The 17,669-nt window shown below is 41.5% G+C and overlaps 1 protein-coding gene across 6 annotated transcripts; it reads right to left on the reverse strand.

Moving 5' to 3' along the window:
- Positions 1-352: 352 nt before the first annotated feature.
- On the reverse strand, positions 353-13,397 carry LOC118565344. 6 transcript variants are annotated; one of them, XM_036145609.1, is made up of 17 exons: positions 9,545-9,798; positions 9,283-9,315; positions 9,069-9,155; positions 8,758-8,829; positions 8,393-8,482; positions 7,036-7,138; positions 6,847-6,940; positions 6,685-6,734; positions 6,327-6,402; positions 6,083-6,157; positions 4,166-4,195; positions 3,868-3,912; positions 3,724-3,778; positions 3,050-3,240; positions 822-954; positions 526-683; positions 353-431 (listed from the first exon to the last, which is right to left on the reverse strand). In XM_036145609.1, exons 5-16 carry the CDS (start codon positions 8,449-8,451, stop codon positions 548-550), a joined length of 1,047 nt encoding a protein of 348 aa, XP_036001502.1. In that variant the 5' UTR covers positions 8,452-8,482; positions 8,758-8,829; positions 9,069-9,155; positions 9,283-9,315; positions 9,545-9,798; the 3' UTR covers positions 353-431; positions 526-547. The 6 variants fall into 6 exon arrangements, 5 of the variants coding, with proteins under 5 accessions (XP_036001502.1, XP_036001501.1, XP_036001503.1 ...); XM_036145608.1 differs by having other exon boundaries at positions 8,393-8,829; XM_036145610.1 differs by lacking the exon at positions 9,545-9,798 and adding an exon at positions 10,810-13,397 and having other exon boundaries at positions 8,393-9,155.
- Between the last annotated feature and the right edge of the window lie 4,272 nt (positions 13,398-17,669).

Raw genomic sequence — 17,669 nt, forward strand, 5'->3', positions numbered from 1 at the left:
TCACAGAGAAAAATGTGTCTGTATACATGTTGTAAATATCCTCCAACCTCAAGAGCTACCCACACACTCAGAAAACACAGTACAGTCACAAAAGCCTGAAGCTGAACAGAAACCGTCTATACATGCCATGTTGACAGACCTACTAGAGTGGTGCAGTTCGAATAGTTTCAAGCCAAGCCATGACCTGTATAACACTGTACAAAGAGCACACAAGCTGGCTTTCAGCAACTTCACCAGTGTGTCCAAAAAAAAGAAAATTGTGGCTTTACATGCATATAGGCAACATATGAAAAGAACAAAGCATGAGAACTTCCAACTAAAACGAAGAACAAGGATACACAACAGACTCCACTCAAAGGACTGATTTTATTGAACATGTTGAACACTTGATATACAGTTATTGGGCCGGTTGGAGACTGGCTTGTTTGTCTCTATGGTAGGAGAAGAATAAGAGAATATGCAATACATCAATGCAGTATATGAATGAAAATAAAGAATTATAAATGTGTACAATCAATATCTCACTTTATTTCTGGGTCTCCAAAATTTAAATTTTTTTGGCCAGATAGGTGTCGATCAGGGCAAAGGTGCCCTTCAACATTTGGGGACCAAGGCCATGAGTGGCCAGGCCATAATTTTGCCAATTGGCCTCCATGGTGGTCAGGAGGTGTCCCAGTGTCTTCCTGCAAATGTATAGTAAATGGTACAGTTTGGTGGAGGCATTGATTTTGATGACAACAATGAGAAATAATGCAATTATTCAAAGGATGTCAAATGATAATGCAATAAGTCAAATGATAACTGTACACAAGCACAAGTACCTGCAGTTTTCAGTTTTTGCAATGGCCTCATGTAACCCATCACCCTCCTCCAGACAGGTCTGGCTGATTTTGGTGATGGGGAGGAACTTTGCTGCCAGGAAGTTCAGATCCTCTGAAAGGGTCACACATTCCTCTACAAAAAATACAATTGCATATTTACATTTAGAGAAATGTAAACAGGAACTTTAATGACAAGTATGTTTCGATAAACAATCTGATCTTTTATCTGCTCTTTGCTGCTGGTATTAATCTGCTGGTTACAATGAAAACTACTTTTAGTTTTGATTTGCAGCCTGCACACATTAGTACTCATACAACTGGTTTAAATCAACTAAGGGAAGGGTTCCCTCAAAGCCAAAGGCAAGTCTATCAAGAGTTCAGCAACAGTTTTAATCTGTGTGCACCTGAATAATATATTTTAGCATTAAAGCAACACTAAAGACTTTTTTGTACCTTAAAATAATGGTTCCAAAATAGCTTCAGTGGTTCATCAACTTGTAACAGGGTGATCGGCACTTCTGAATTCGCTTTGCGGCCCTCTATCGGCTATAACCGCACTATGTAAGTTTGCCAGATCGGGTAGCGTATCTGTAGCCTAGAAATCTAGAAGCACCCTAGCAAATTACATTTGCTTCCAGGGCTAGCGGATCTGTAGTTCGATGGAATGAGACATAAGAAACCACAAATTTGCCTCGCATCTGATGTCGCAATACATCGTACTTTTCATATTCTACCTTGTCTGTGGACATCGTTATTTGCAAAGCCGGTGCTGGGTAAACAAATAACGTGCGTGCGACAGAGGGAAAGTTCTTTGATGTTGCTTTAATTACAGTGTAGTAGACAGTAATCAGACAGTAAATCAGTAAATCGAATTACCCTTACTTTCTCTCTTCATCTTCTTAAAGGAAAATTCCGTTTTTTAGCACTTTAAGGCCGTTTTCTGGTTTGTTTTGGATGAACTAGGGTGGTGGATACCGAAATTTTGACGATTGGTCCTGTCTCGACTTTTCTGACTCGTTTTGAATCGCCTTTTCGCTTCTCAGGGTGGCTGGCAATGGGCATACTGTAGTAGGTTACTCAAACACGTCCTAAAACAACCCTTATGTAATATTCCGGTTTTAGTTCTGGTTTATGTTATTAGTTTTAGTTTTCCTCCTCTCTCCTGTTTTTGATTGTCTGGTAGTTTTGAGTTCTGTCTTGTTTGGATCCTCGTTTTGTTGGCGTTATGTTTTGGTTTACCTTGTTTTTTGCCATCACTTTTATGCTTAGCCTATTTTTTGTTATCTGGCCTTAGTTATTAGCTTTTTTCAGCTCGTGTCTGTTTGGTCTTATTTTCTACCTTAGGGTTTTTGTCCATCAGTCAGTGTGCTCCTTTTATCACCTCCACCTGTTTTTGTTAATTAGTCCCGCCCTGCTCTCCTGTTCCGTCACCTATTTAAGCCCACCTTAGTTATTTGTCTGTTGCCAGAATGTCTTGTGTAGTTCCCTCCCGTCAGCTTGCGGTAAGCACATCTCTGCCTCTGTTATTTTACCTGCCCGTCTGCTAGTCAGTGTCTGATCTGTTCTTTGTCCTCCTGTTTTTTGAGTCGGTTTAGCTTATGTCTGGTCCTGTTTGATTCCCGTATGTTTCCCTTTTTTGCCTCCTGGATTTTGTTATTAAACCCCTTTTCAACACTCAGCTCCGTGTCTGGCTCACATTTGGGTTCTATCTCTACGATTCATTACACCTTAAGGTTCGTTTTTAAAACTGTGCAACTCACCGAGTGGTAAGTGGTGTTCCTTGATGTTCCAAAACAAGTAGCGTAGCGAAATACAGTTTCTGTCGTCTTTAATTTGATATTTTGTAAAATCCCAATTATTTCTGTTGGAAGACTCTGATATTACTGCGCCACCGTCTATGCTTCAGGTTCAAATACGAATCATACATTGCGCCGATATATTTGCTTTTAATAGTCAACAAACTCCACTAACCACTCGGTGAGTTGCACAGTTTTGAAAACGAACCTTAAGGGTTGTTTTAGGACGTGTTTGAGTAACCTACTACAGTATGCCCATTGCCAGCCACCCTGAGAAGCGAAAAGGCGATTCAAAACGAGTCAGAAAAGTCGAGACAGGACCAATCGTCAAAATTTCAGTGTCCACCACCCTAGTTCATCCAAAACAAACCAGAAAAGGGCCTTAAAGTGCTAAAAATCGGAATTTTCCTTTAACCTCTAAACCTCAGTTACCTTCACACAACTTGCTGACACTTGTTGACAGCCTTATTCGTGGTCCTGGCTTGACCTCCGACTTGTGCAACTTGGCCATGAGCACCTCTTTTTGGCTCTTGCCTTTCCTTAAGTAGGCCACCAGAGCATTGGATGAATAGCACTCTGGTGACCCACACCTTCTAAACAGTTCCTCCCTTGTCACTGTATATCTGCAATATCAGTGGAGATTTTAAGCAGGCATACTGAGTTAAAACAATCTTCAACCTTGGAGAAATGTCAGTAGGTAACACTTTAGGTACAGGACAACACATAAAGGAGACCTAAAAAGGGTTCTACATAAGTCATTCCCAACAGCTTCTTAAATACATGACTCTGTATTCCCAGCTTTGGCCCAGTATATCTAGGTGGAAGCTCATATTGAAGGTGGCATTAACAAATGGCGATCAAATGACTGTATGTTACTGTACAGTCAATCAGCTTAATGCTACCCACACCCTTTTCTGTGATTGGACCTATCTGAGGCAAAGATTTGAACTTCCATTTAATCCCTGCTTGCAGAGCAAAATCAAATAGCATGCTTGGAGGGAAAGGGGCGCAATGTGTAGACCTCTGTAGACAGTTATTGTTTGGAACTATTTATTCATTAGAAATAATTATGTAAATGTATGAAATATTGAAATATGAAAAATTACCTTTTGGCCTTGGTCCCATCAGATATTCGGAGAACACTCTCCACTTCAAATAATACTATAGAAGTGAAAATATATTGTTGTTATTTTAATGTGACCTCATTTCATGCCCAAAACTATGATGACCATAATACAGTATCTTCCTACCTTGTTCCCCCTCTGCGGCCGCTGATTCTTGTGCCAGGCCACCATCTAATGTATTTAAGACAAATCAGAACAGCATTCAGGGAACAAACAGTTTCAAAGATCTCTGTATGTGTGTGTGGGTGCATTTGTACATAGGTGGTCTATTCAAGACCAGAATAGGTGTAAGCTAATTAAGTGTCATTTGGAACATAAACGTAATGTTGTATTTAATGGTGAAATTGTTATTCTGGTATAGTTACTCATGAACAGGGATGATCTTGTAACTCACAGAGTAAATCTCAGAACTAAAAAGTTTTACCTGCAACTCCTTTCTCTGTGGTCTCTGCTTCTGTTGATACATAAATAGAAACAATTATATTATGTAACAGCATGTCTATATACAGTAGGCTGACTAGCCAACAGACTTGCATACATGTCTGATATATATGTTGGCCCCATCCCATGCAGTGCTTTAAAAACCAGTAGCAATACATTCAAATCTATCCTAAAAGAAACTGGCAGCCAATGCAGGGACTTAAGTATAGGGGTGATATGTTCTCTTCTGCTTGTCTTTATTAGGACTCGTGCTGTCGCGTTTTTAACTAATTGAAGCTGTCTAATTGTCTTTTTTGGAAGTCCTATGAAGAGCCCATAGCAATAGTCTAGCCCGCTTGAGATAAAAGTATGGACAAGCTTTTCCAGGTCAGACTGGGACATAAGGTCTCTTAGATTGGCAATATTTTTCAGATGATAAAATGATGTCCTAGTTACAGCTCTCATATGATCATCAAAGTTGAGGTCACTATCAATTATGACTTTAGTCTTTACTTCAAGCACTTTTGTCCTAAAAAGTGTAGTCATTTTGTCTCTTTCATACTTCCTCCCAAATACAATTACTTCAGTCTCCTCTTTGTTCAACTGCAAATAGTTTTGGGACATCCACCTATTTATTTGGTCAAGGCAGTCACACAGTGAGCCAAGGGGATTCTTATCAGTGGGTGACAGGGCTAAATAAAGTTATGTGTCATCTGCATAGCTGTGATACGAAACCTGAGTGTTTTTTTATAATCTGACCCAGTGGGATCATGTAGAGATTAAAAATAAGTGGCCCCAGGATTAACCCTTGGGGGACACCTGACGTCAAGGGTGCTGGAGATGAGGTGTAATTACCAAGGGCAACAAAGAAAGTTCTCTCCTGCAGATAGGACTTCAGCCAGTTGATCACTCCGCCTGATAGTCCAAGCCAGTGTTCCAACCGGTGTAGGAGTATGCTATGGTCAATTGTATCAAAGGCTGCACTGAGGCCCAGTAATACAAGCACTGAAGTTTTGCCAGAGTCTGTGTTGAGACGTATGTTGTAGCGACTATCAACCACCTTTTGTCGCTTCTGGGTGCGGGGAATCTGGAATTTAACGCGCTTACAAAATGATGTTGAAACCAGGAGATAAGGTATGGGCGTTCCCATTTATTGAAGTAAGTTTGTATATGAACAAACTATCCAAACAATACGAGTGGCGGTCTTTACAAGTGAGATGGACAGGTAATTATGGAGAGTGTGGATATAAAAGAATTTAACCAGTGGACGCAGGCTATTGTGTGCCAAAGAAAGCTGTAAAAACCGTATGACCTCCCGTCACCCAAATCCTTTCTGCCCTCTCACGTCGCACCTATAAAGCCTTCCCCTCCATACCGCCACCAGTGGTAGAGCAGAATATAGGTCAGTGTGTCAACCTAAACAAAACACCGCCACCCAAAACAAATAAACCAGAAACAAACCATACCTAAACACCAACAACTATAAATGGCTCCTACATATGTCATTTAGCACCTTAATAAGAGCTGTTTCTGTACTATGATTATAACAATAATAATTGTCACAGCTTTGCCGGGTTCTTCAGCAGCACATCACTCTCCACCAGCTATCGGAACGCCCCCTATTAACACCAGATCCATGTTTCCGCCCTCCTGTGTGTATGTCATTAATATTAATTTCTGTACAAACCAAGATGACGGATTCCTAAAGAAACGCAAGCACCCACACCATTGGTGTATCTAAATTAGCTATGTACCAAAAATGACAGTTTACCGTGACTCGAAGAGCTGTAAATAGCGTTATAAGGCTGCGTGTACAAATCTGCTTGGAGCTCCAGTGGAATTTTGAATTGCAACGAGAATTCTCGGGCTAACCGTTCATGTGCCGTGTGAAAGGGCGGAAGTAAAGCAGACAAGCACCTACCCATCTGAGTGTAGGTAGCATTCTCCACGACAACAACCTCTTCCGTGTTGTCCACCTGGACAACGTCAGAGTCATCTAGCAGCAAAAAGGAGAATAAGCACATACTGTATATCTGGTAAAGGCCATGGGATAATTCTTGTCATCTAGCCAGTAGCCATGGATGAGACAGATACAGTACAGCCAGTAAGCCCTAAAGTCAGATCATGGATTGAGAATGTGTTGAGAGGTGTAACTGATAACTTACAAGCACAAAGAAAACACAGGCCCTTCTTTTGCAGGCACATAGTGTGGCAATGCCCACTACAGGTACCACATTTAACCTTAAAACACAATTATGTCAGAATCAAGTTTAGACGATAACAATAAGAGTTACAATTTATCTGAAAATTGCTTATCCAAAGCAAACTAAAATGATTCCATTTACAAGGGGCGTTTGGTATCATCAGGTCCATATCTTTGTTGTAAATATAAAAATTCCTCTCAAACATAGTCTGAACTACTTTCAAGCACTCATTAAATGCATTTCCTTTCTGCACTGATTTCTAAAAGCATAATGTAGCCAAAGCCAAAGTAAGCGCAGTATGTTATCAAACATTGTATACCCCTTTGCCATGCAGCAGCTTAACACAAGAACCACATCGTTTGGTGCGATCTGTGGGATACAAGTACTTGAATGAATATTTGATATGCCTCCTTGAGCAAAGTCACTAACATGAAAAGGAGAATCTTTGCAAAAGTACCCAATAAGACATTAATACTCTTACCTAGTGCTGCCCAAAGCTCTTGTGTCAATTGCTGTCTTTTTGTGAAAAGACAGCAGTCCCTGAAGGGGGAGACACTAAGGTGGCATTCTGCAAACTGTTAATGTGAAGTGTAGCATCATGATTTGATAATTCACATACTTAAATACATTTAAATGACATGGCAAAATGATTCTATATGTGAAATGTTACCATGATGGTGAAAACACCACAGGACACGCTGTCCATTTGCTTTCCATGTTTAAAGGACTTAATAGTCCAAGGTCCAGTTGTCTGCCTAGCCTCTGCAAATTTTCTAACAGTCAAAGGAAAAGCTCAGATTAACAACAATGTAAAAAAAAAATATTTGGAAGCATTGCTCTTTACACCAGAGATGACCAAGAAACAATATGTGGCATAAATTGTTCTTAGACATGAAGGCCAATTGGGCCGGTGCTTATGTGCGGTTTCCATGGTGCTAAGCGGACAAGAGCCGTACACTCCCCCAGCGTAAGGCAAGGCAAGGCAAGGCAAATTTATTTATATAGCACAATTCAGTACAAGACAATACAAAGTGCTTTACATGATTAAGATATACCAAAATAATAAAATGTAGATAGAAAATAGAATAAAAGCAAGTAGGGATAGAATGTAGTAACAAAAAAGAACATTAAAAACAGTAAAACTGTTTAACTAGATCAGTCAAAGGCAATTTTAAACAGATGTGTTTTTAATCTTGATTTAAAAGAACTCAGGCTTTCCGCACTTTTACAGTTTTCTGGAAGTTTGTTCCAGATAAACGGAGCATAGGAACTAAATGCTGCTTCTCCATGTTTAGTTCTGGTTCTAGGTATATGGAGTAGACTGGAGCCAGAAGACCTTAGTGGTCTGGAGGGTTGATACACTGATAACAAGTCTGTGATGTATTTAGGTGCTAAGCCATTTAAGGATTTATAGACTAACAGAAGTATTTTAAAGTCTATTCTCTGAGATACAGGGAGCCAGTGTAAGGACTTTAGAACTGGGGTTATGTGCTCTACTTTCTTAGTCTTAGTGAGGACGCGGGCAGCAGCGTTCTGGATCAGCTGTAGCTGTCTGATCCACTTTTTAGGCAGACCTGTGAAAACACCGTTGCAGTAATCAATTCTACTAAATATAAACGCATGGATTAGTTTTTCCAGATCCTGCTGAGACATCAGTCCTTTAATCCTAGAAATGTTCTTCAGGTGATAGAAAGCTGACCTTGTAATTGTCTTTAGATGCTTTTGAAGGTTCAGGTCTGAGTCCATCACTACACCCAGGTTTCGGGCCTGATTGGTGGTTTTTAGTTGAAGTCACTGAAGCTGTGTGCTAACTTTTGTTCTTTCCTCTATTGGTCCAAATATTATTACTTCATAGTAGGTAACTCCCAGCAGAAGCTGGTACCCATGTTACAGCTGGGTGGACTGAGTCTTGGCACGACGTGCAACATCAAGTCAACATCTAGGACTCAAACCAGCGATCCTATGATTCCTTGTCTAACCCCTTAGACCACTGAGCTACCCGCTCAGCATACGTTTCCCTAACTTACCCCCAATTGTCTTTGATTTGCGGACATCTTATCCGTAGACTCACCCAAAGAATTGGCATATGTAATGACCTTGGAGGTTAGGTCAAAATGCTACAAAAAGGAAACAGTAACTTTAGTGATTTGAAGCACAAAAACCAGGACAGAGACAGAGAGCATTGGTAAAGTTTGTAAACAGCGACAGAAACTGGAACTATGTTTGGAACCTGGAGTGGTGGAACAGGTTTGAGAGAAATTACATGTACAGTAATGACTCTCCTTGACCACTGGAGGAGAAGACGATCATAACTTGATTATCCCAATGCAGAATTATCAGAGAACTTAAACAATAAAACATTACTTACATAGTAAGCACTATGTTTACTTACAACAAAGGTCCAGTGGTTACCATTCTCCAAATAGGGGCCCATGATATACCTACTGCTGTGTAGAATGTTATTCTGGGGAGATGGGGTAATAGAACAATATACAGTAGGTCTTGTCTTGTCAGGATTATGATTGCCAAGTCTTGGTTAAAGAGGCTTATTATCAGAGCACAACTGTCCACATAAGTAGAGGGCTTCACAGTATTCTTAGGTAACATATACAGGCTACTATGTTATCACCCAGCATGAAGCATGAGTGAGGTTGTGTATAAATTGCATCCAGTCTAGTGTGTTGGTCAATAAATTAATCATACCTTCACAAAGTAGGTGCTCCTGGCCCTTTTTGTGCCCTCCAATATATTGGTAATTACATGTGATGTCAGGACACATGTTTGATCATGCTTAAATAAAAGACAACATTTGTGAATGAAGCAAGTGTGGATTTATAATGCTAGACACAGTAAGTTTTGGTTAAGTCCAAGATTTGATCTCAACATGACGTGGTAAAAAGTATGCACATCACATTACCTTTCCTTTCAGATAAAACATGGCATCCATGATCTACAGACAAGAAATGTTGATATTAGAAAAAAGCAATTGACAAGTAAAAGATGAGTTGTGGTTCCATACTTGGAGAGAATGCACTCCTTAGGGGTGGGCACTGAGACATCATGACTTGCAGTAGGCTAACATTGTATGTATGTATGCAAGTGTGTATGCATAATATGTATGCATGTATGTATGTATATATATGCAGGCATCAGACATTCCTTTGATAAAACATTCAAACCTCATCAGAGATGCAGTGTTGATTATAAAGGGAACGGAAACTTGCAAGGCTCAAGGGAAATTGCCCCACATCCCCTAGGTGGAAGTACCCTGGAAGGGCCTCATTTTTCACCCATTTCTCTATTTCTGTACGAGGGAAAGGCAGCATTATCTGTCTATGTCACACATTAACTTTTAAGATTAAGGTTTTTTTTGTTTGTTTTTTTACAAAATCAACAAACCAACAATAATAAAATAAAAAGAAAAAACTCCACTCATCATTCCAACAAAATTGGAGATACTCTGAGAAGAAATAAAGGTTAAACAAACACCCTAGGTTAAATATATAAGGACTGTCAATCTATGCAAATATCCCATTATATGTCAGAAGAGCTAAAATCCTCACAGAAATTACAAGTAGGTTACTCTGCCCTATAGACAAGTATTAATATTACTTCAGCCCTGGGACCAGGTGAGAGCGTGAACTGCCCTCGGACATATTATGATTTAGGTTACTCTGCCCTGAGAGCAGGAGCATATTACTTTAGCCCTGGGACCAGGAGAGAGCGTGAACTGCCCTCGGACATATTATGATTTAGGTCACTCTGCCCTGAGAGCAGGAGCATATTACTTCAGCCCTGGGACCAGGAGAGAGCGTGAACTGCCCTCGGACATATTATGATTAAGGTTAGTCTGCCCTGAGAGCAGGAGCATATTACTTCAGCCCTGGGACCAGGAGAGAGCGTGAACTGCCCTCGGACATATTATGATTTAGGTTACTCTGCCCTGAGAGCAGGAGCATATTACTTCAGCCCTGGGACCAGGAGAGAGCGTGAACTGCCCTCGGACATATTATGATTTAGGTTACTCTGCCCTGAGAGCAGGAGCAGATTACTTCAGCCCTGGGACCAGGTGAGAGCGTGAACTGCCCTCGGATATATTATGATTTAGGTTACTCTGCTGCTAGCTTACTTCAGGCTAGTCCGGTGAAAATGTATAGGCCTACATTGTGTCGTAAATCATTTTAGCATGTCCAAAACACTTTGCCCCGTGTTAATAACAGACACCACATAGCCATTTTCATTTTAGATCTATAATTCTCTAACTTAGCCTAACGTTAGCTGCTACAGCTTCTTGAAGGCTAGCTCAGCCTGCTCAGTCAATTCGCAGCCTGCTAGGTATGAATGAAGGTGCACAGATGCACACACGAAAACAACCTACTATCAATTTTACTGTGAATTTAGCACTTGTATTTCACACTTTTATTTCACAAGAAAATTAACTTACCTTCCCAATGGTTCTTATAGCTAATCGAGAACTGCGACCATGAAAATAAACAGTAACAACCGCTTGCTTCTCTCGCTAACTTCAAATTAGTTAGGCGCGCCTCTCCTCTGTTCTGATTGGTTGCCTGATTGAACCAATCCCATTAGTTTCTGCCCTCAGAACATCTTTCAGTAAGCAAAACTCCCATCTGCTTTGCAAAAGGGGAGAGATGATACACCTGCCGACTGCGGGCAACAGCTCTCGCTCTCTCTCCCGCTCAGGCTAGTTTTATTAAAGTTAGAACACAGATTATACAAGGTCACACAATGAATGACGCACACATCTTATTGCTATCTTACTCCCTAATAACTATCTTCTCGTTGTTTCCTCCAGCTGCATGTGAACCGGAGTTTCTGTTCTTTCCCACTGCCTAGGACTGGCCTTGAAACTCTCTCCTAATACTTTTGCTCGTAAACAGCTCATTTAACCTTATCTATTCACATTCTATTCTTCTAACAAACAGACAGGCCTCAAAGCAAATATATTGCACATTAAAAGCATGTTATACCTTCATAAATGTGTACTAAAAAATGAATCAAAATTAATACATTCCACAACTCATTCCACCTGCCAACCTCTCTACTTAAACTCACCTCAGTCAGCTCCTCTCTGCCGGATCGTCTTCATTTCTATCTCGTCCATTCCTCACGACTGCCTGCCTGCATTCCCTGCCTTGGTTTCCTGTCTTCTCCCAGCATCTGCCTGGCTCAACAGCACTGCACCCGCAGCTCTCCAGCTCCCGTCTGTCCTCCTGCTCCTACCATCACCACTCTCCTGCTCCAGCCTGGTATAAGCTGTTGGTCACATCCTCCACAACCCTCAACCTTCAATAAAAGCTCTTAAACTAAGCTCTGTGTGTGGCTGTGTTCAGGTTCGTCTAACAACTCATGACAATGACAGTACGAGTTTTCGTGAAGGAATCTGCTTAAAGATGGACTCAGCAGAGATCATCCCGCGTGACGCGGCGGAGCTCTTCTTCAGACAACTAAGAGAAAGTTTGGATACCGTTGCTACGCTTAGCCCACCTTGGAGGCGGGTGGTTGCAGTAGCCCAAATACGGGATATGTTAAGAGATAACGCTTTCCTCCTGTCACATCTTAAAATAACTGGGCTGTTTGAGAAACTGGACTGGAATCATCGTGCAGCGGTTTCTCAGCTCCTCAACAAGCCACCTCCTCCCTGACCACCACTCACCTGTTTGTCCATCTCGCCTGCTGCACCCGCTACTTCTGCTTCCTCCTCGCCCACAATAGCGTCCTCGTTGCCAACAAACCCCTCCCAGCACAAACACTGTGCCCGCTGACACAGAAACGCCTCTGTTGTCCCTCCTGAGGCTCAGCCTGACACCACCACAGCTCCTCTGGTGTTTCAGACCGAGTCTCCCCAGTGAGTTAGCCTGAGGTCATCCCGGCTGCCCCGGTGAGCCAGGCTAGACGCCATTGAGTTCCCCATTGTCTCTACCACCACCTCTACGACACTCAGCTGGCCCCACGACTAAGATCTTCTGCCGCTGTGCGGAAGACCACGCCTCCTCCAGCCAGAGCTCTACATATTCAGGAGTCGCTTCTGTGGGCCTTCTTTTATGGGGACAGAGAAGATTTATTCCCTCGATCAGTTGTTTCAGTTATGCCTCCCGTCCCCCAGCTAGAGACAATTGGGTCAGTAGCTGCTCAGCCACCCAGAGCTGAGCCTATAGCTCATCCAGTCAAAGCCAGAAAGAACACTTCTAAACACGTCCACGATTAAGTGGATAATCTGGACCCTGCTCCATTCGCAGAGGGTCTGGCTGCCGCTTCAGCTCCTCTCTCCGTGGGTGCGATGCTCGCCAGTCTTCCAGTCTGCATTGGTGCGACAGTAGCCAGTCCTCCAGTCTGCGTGGATGCGATGGTCGCCAGTCCATCAGCCTGCGTTGGTGCGACGCTCGCATCTGCTCCTGTCTGCATGGGTCCAAGCACGGCACTGCTCCGGTCTGCAAGGGTCCGATGCACGGCACTGCTCCAGTCCGCCAGGGACCAACACTCGCCACTGCTCCATCCTGCGAGGGTGCGACACACGCCACTGTTTCAGTCTGTGAGGGTCCGACGCACAACACTGCTCCTGTCTGCGAGTGTCCGATGTCCGCCTCTGCTCCAGCCTGCGAGGGTTCGACGTCAGTCTTCACTCCCCAGTCCTTCGAGGAGGGGGTCCGGGCAGACCCGCCTCCAGCTTTCGCTCCAGAGTCCTTCGAGAAGCTGGTCCAGGTGGACCGGCTCCGGGTTCATTGGGCTCGTCTTCCACTATTCATCTTTCTTAATAAGCTTCTTAAAATCGTAACTCTGTGTGAGGCTGAATTCGGGTTCACAAACCTCAGCTCAGGACAAATGGTAGGCATATGATAACTAAAATAACTTATTAAAGTACTCCTACAAAAAAAATTAGGAATCAAAAGCTTGTACAACAATGAAAAAAGATATAAAATAAATATTAAATACGCAAAATAAAGCAAATTCAGCAAATAAATTGCTAAAAATAAATAAAGTGCAAAAAATTACAGCCTTCAAATCTGTGAATGAATCTGAAAATTACTTCACCAGCCCTCCTGTAGTCATAGCAGAACCAGAAGCATCCCTCCATTTCTGTGACAAACAAACAATCGTCACAACATTTAATTTTCTGACCAACTGTACTATTTTTATATATTTACCCATTAATGAGCAGAGGTGTCAAGTAACGAAGTACAAATACTTTGTTACTGTACTTAAGTACACTTTTCAGGTATCTATACTTTACTCCATTACTTATTTTTCTTCCTACTTCTTACTTCTACTCATTACATTTTCACACAAGTATCTGTACTTTCTATTCCTTACATTTTTAAAACAAACGTTGCTCGTTACTCTTGGCTTCAGTTTAAAATTTATAAATATTAATTTCACGCAATGTGCGCCATCCAATGCAGATCATTGGCGCCAACCACACCTAGTGAGAACTAGTGTAATTGGATGAGTCATATAACGCAAACACTCATTGGTTAGCCATTCTATAGCAATTTTTTCTTTTCTTCTCTCTCTCTCTCTCTCTCTCTCTCTCTCTCTCTCTCTCTCTCATAACCATATCTCTGTGATGACACCAGCATCTTCCAAAGGCCACAGAGCCCCAGATCCTCCTCCTCTACATAACAAAGAACATGGCTGTGCTCAGGACTTTCAGATAACCTCTCTTTAATACACACACGGGCCCTAGCAGCAACTAGTGATGGGTCGATAAGGGCGTCATGAAGCGTTTCGACACATTGCCAAACTGTATTGATACTGTGCCAATACTGTGTCACTGAATACTGACACCTGCTGGACCTTAAAAATCCCTACAGGCAACCTAGTTGACAGAGTTAACAGACACTGATTTGATGACCTTGTACACACAATATTTACAATTTAAGTGATTGTATGTTGCATTGTATTTTATATTTCCATTTGAATTTAAAAATTAGATTTTTTTTTTTTTTTAGATACAGTTAATAAATAATGTGAACCTGTATCATAACATAATAACTTACAAGTAAACATGTTGTGAATGCTTGTGGACTGGATTTTTTATTTATTTTTTAAAAAAAATTTTTGCTGCCATGTCCTTTCAGTGCACCCCCCCCCCACACACACACACACACACTCCCCCTTTTGTGTTGAACAGTGAAGTGTGGTGAAAACAGCTTTAATTCTACATCACATAACTTTCATATCGCCCATGCATTGACTTTTTCAACAATTTTCTCTTGCGGTTTTCAGCAGCAACGGCATTGTTTCTTATGGTTTAATATTTCTAATTCTATTTCCTGTCATTGCCATGGTGAATCAGTTTTTTGCGTTCCAGTGATCGGGCTTTTTTTCATGCTCACGTTCAATTGTTGATTGGGCGCTGTGTTTAGTTACCTGACTATCTGTTCTGAAATCGGACATGCTGAGGATGACAAAGGGAGGAAGAACTACTCAGAGTAGCAGCTTTCGACTTAGTGTAGATCAGCCGTTTTTTGTGAAACGACGCTCTGAACAAAGACGCACAGCGCAACCTGCCGAACTATAAAGGCGTCTGCCCAACCCATCAATCAGCGGTGCACTCCGATCAGCACCTGGCGCTCACAGAGCGGGGCAGTGGTACACCATCACACCAGAGTTGCAAAATTGTTTAAAAAAATTTGGTTTATTATTATTTTGTTTACAGTTCAGCTTGGATTTTATTTACTGCGCAGCATAGCTTTGCTGTGTGCGCTGAATCTAGATGCTGTGAGTGAATGTAAACGTGCGTAGTTTAGAGGGGACAGAAACAATTTGGCACGTCAGTCAGTTCGAAACAGTACCTGTATCGGTCACGTGACTTTACCATAGCGATACGCGCATCGACACAGGTTTTGCTCTACAAGCTCGACGCATGCGCCGACCCATCGGTGTTGCTGGACCCATCACTAGCAGCAACCTTATCAGACAAGATTGTTTCCAGCATCAGCTTGGGTCTTTTGTCGGATATAGATGTGATATATTTGTGATATGTGGCAGAAATAAGAAAACCAAAAGGTTTACTTATACTAACATACTAACCACTAAATCATCTAAACTGGCTTTATTAAACATTAGCTCTTTTTAACAGAAACATGAATTAACCTGGCTGCGGTCACTCCAGGTTCTTTGACTGAATAATGTGGTGTTTCTATTGTAGACTTCTGTAGAAGTAAAAAGACTCATGAAACCATAACTATATTTTACCATATTTAATCTAAAAAGGCAGAGGGATGTTTACAGCTTCAGTACTGGACTCTCACACAAACAACTCAGGGGCCTGATTTCAGACGTCAGAGAGAGAGTCCCGTTCATTCTTCACACAGCAGGACCAAATTGTGTACACTCATTCAGAGGTGTGCCCAGTATGATATCAGTGTTCTGTTCATCACATTGGTGGAGATGATGGAGAGGATACTGTAATGCAGTCATGTCCTCACTGACACATTTTCCCCTAATCAGTAATTCTGTCCAATCCAAGAATGTCAGGCTCTGGCCTCCAGAGTTTGTTTATCTGTAATCTCCATGGTAACCTATAATGCAGTCCAGTCTCTGTAGTCATACAATCTCTAACAGTTACATGCATTTAATGAAGCACCTATTCTAATAGAGTCAGCTCCTCCAAACTACAATTTTCTTTGTGAGAACAGACAGCAAAGAAAAGGTGGAGGAGTGGCAACATTGTTTTGCGATTTACTAAAGTGTAAAAAGGTGTTTCTGGGAAAGTTTGACTCTTTTGAATATTTGGCTGTCCAGGTAAAGAGCCCAGTACAAACTTGAATGTTTACAGGCCTCCTAAGTCCCAATCAAACTTATTTAATGATCTTAGTGAACTCTTATATATGTGATATGTGTCATGGTTTGGGTTTTGTTATGGTTTGTTTGTTGTTTGATTAATTAGTTCTCTCTCCTGTCTTAGTATTAGCTCTGGTTTTTATTATTTGCTTGTGTTCTGTTTAGACTTAGTCTGTTTTTTTTAGCTTAGGTTTGGTCTTTATGGTTATTTTGGTTCTGGATTAGTCTAGTTTTAGTTTCTGTTTTGGTGCAGTGTTTCTCTTCGTTTAAACAATTCTGTGATAGGTTTAGTTTCTGTTTTAGTTTGGGTTTGTCTTTATTTATCCTTAATCTGCTTTAGTTTATTAGTTTTCCACCTGCCAGTCATTAAGTTTCACATCTCAGTAACATCCTGTCTGTTTGCCTGTTTTTCCTGCCCACCTGTGTACCGACTTGAACTGCTATTCGACCACAAGCTCTGTCTTTGTCCTGCTCGCACCTTTTTGTTAAAATAAAACCTTAATAACTCATCTGCTTGTCTGGCCTGAATACTGGGTCCACTTTGTCTCCGATTCTGTAATGACCAGAGGCAGCGGACCCAGAATTCAGCCAGACCACCAGAGGTTCAGATCAGGTTCTTTATTAACAAAAATCAAAGACTGGGACAAAAACCAAAAACACCTCACAACCAAAACACGGCACAAAAATAAACGGACAAGCTTGGCAGGCAAGGCAGGAACAGACAGGCAGAAACAAGATGGCTCAGATCTTTGGAGAAAAACAGGGTCAAAATCCATAAGCAAAAAACAAGACCAGTATACTGCTGGAGTAGACTCACCCGTCAACTCAACGAGAGACGACCTGGCACTGATGTCTTGTCTCAACAGTTTATATGGAGGTAGAAGCAGATGAAACCGGTGAGAGGTGATTGCAGCAGGGGTGGAGTTAGGCAGGTGTGCAGAGTAAGTAATTAGAATAGACATCAGTGCTGAGGCTCAAAACAAGAACAGATCAGAAACCAAACCTAAAATAACTGCAAAAAAAACCCTCAAAACCCACACTATGACACAAACCAAACTAAGACAGAACCAAAACTAAAAAGCTGACAAGCCAAGTGGACAGGAACAGAAACTACACCAGACTTGACAAGAACCAAAACAACCCTGAAGTACAAACCTAAGGCAGGAGAGTGAAAAAACTAATCACATAAACCAGAATATTACAGATTCATGACAATATGTGTTGATTACAACTGTTTAATTATTGTGGGAGACTTCAACTTCCATGTTGACAACCCTGAAGACAGAGGTGCAAATGAACTGTGTGAAATACTTAGAAATTCTGGTTTAACTCAACATGTTAAACAGCCAATGCACAAACGGGGACATATTTTAGATTTCCAAGGTTAATGTAACCTATATTGCTCTATAAGTTGAATCATACATACCAATTATGTTGTATGTATTTCCCTTTGAAAGCAAAGGGACATCATAAGAAAATGCACCTTTAAGGACAATG

The sequence above is a fragment of the Fundulus heteroclitus genome, chromosome 13 (genome assembly GCF_011125445.2).
Source record: "Fundulus heteroclitus isolate FHET01 chromosome 13, MU-UCD_Fhet_4.1, whole genome shotgun sequence".
Classification (NCBI taxonomy): domain Eukaryota; kingdom Metazoa; phylum Chordata; class Actinopteri; order Cyprinodontiformes; family Fundulidae; genus Fundulus; species Fundulus heteroclitus.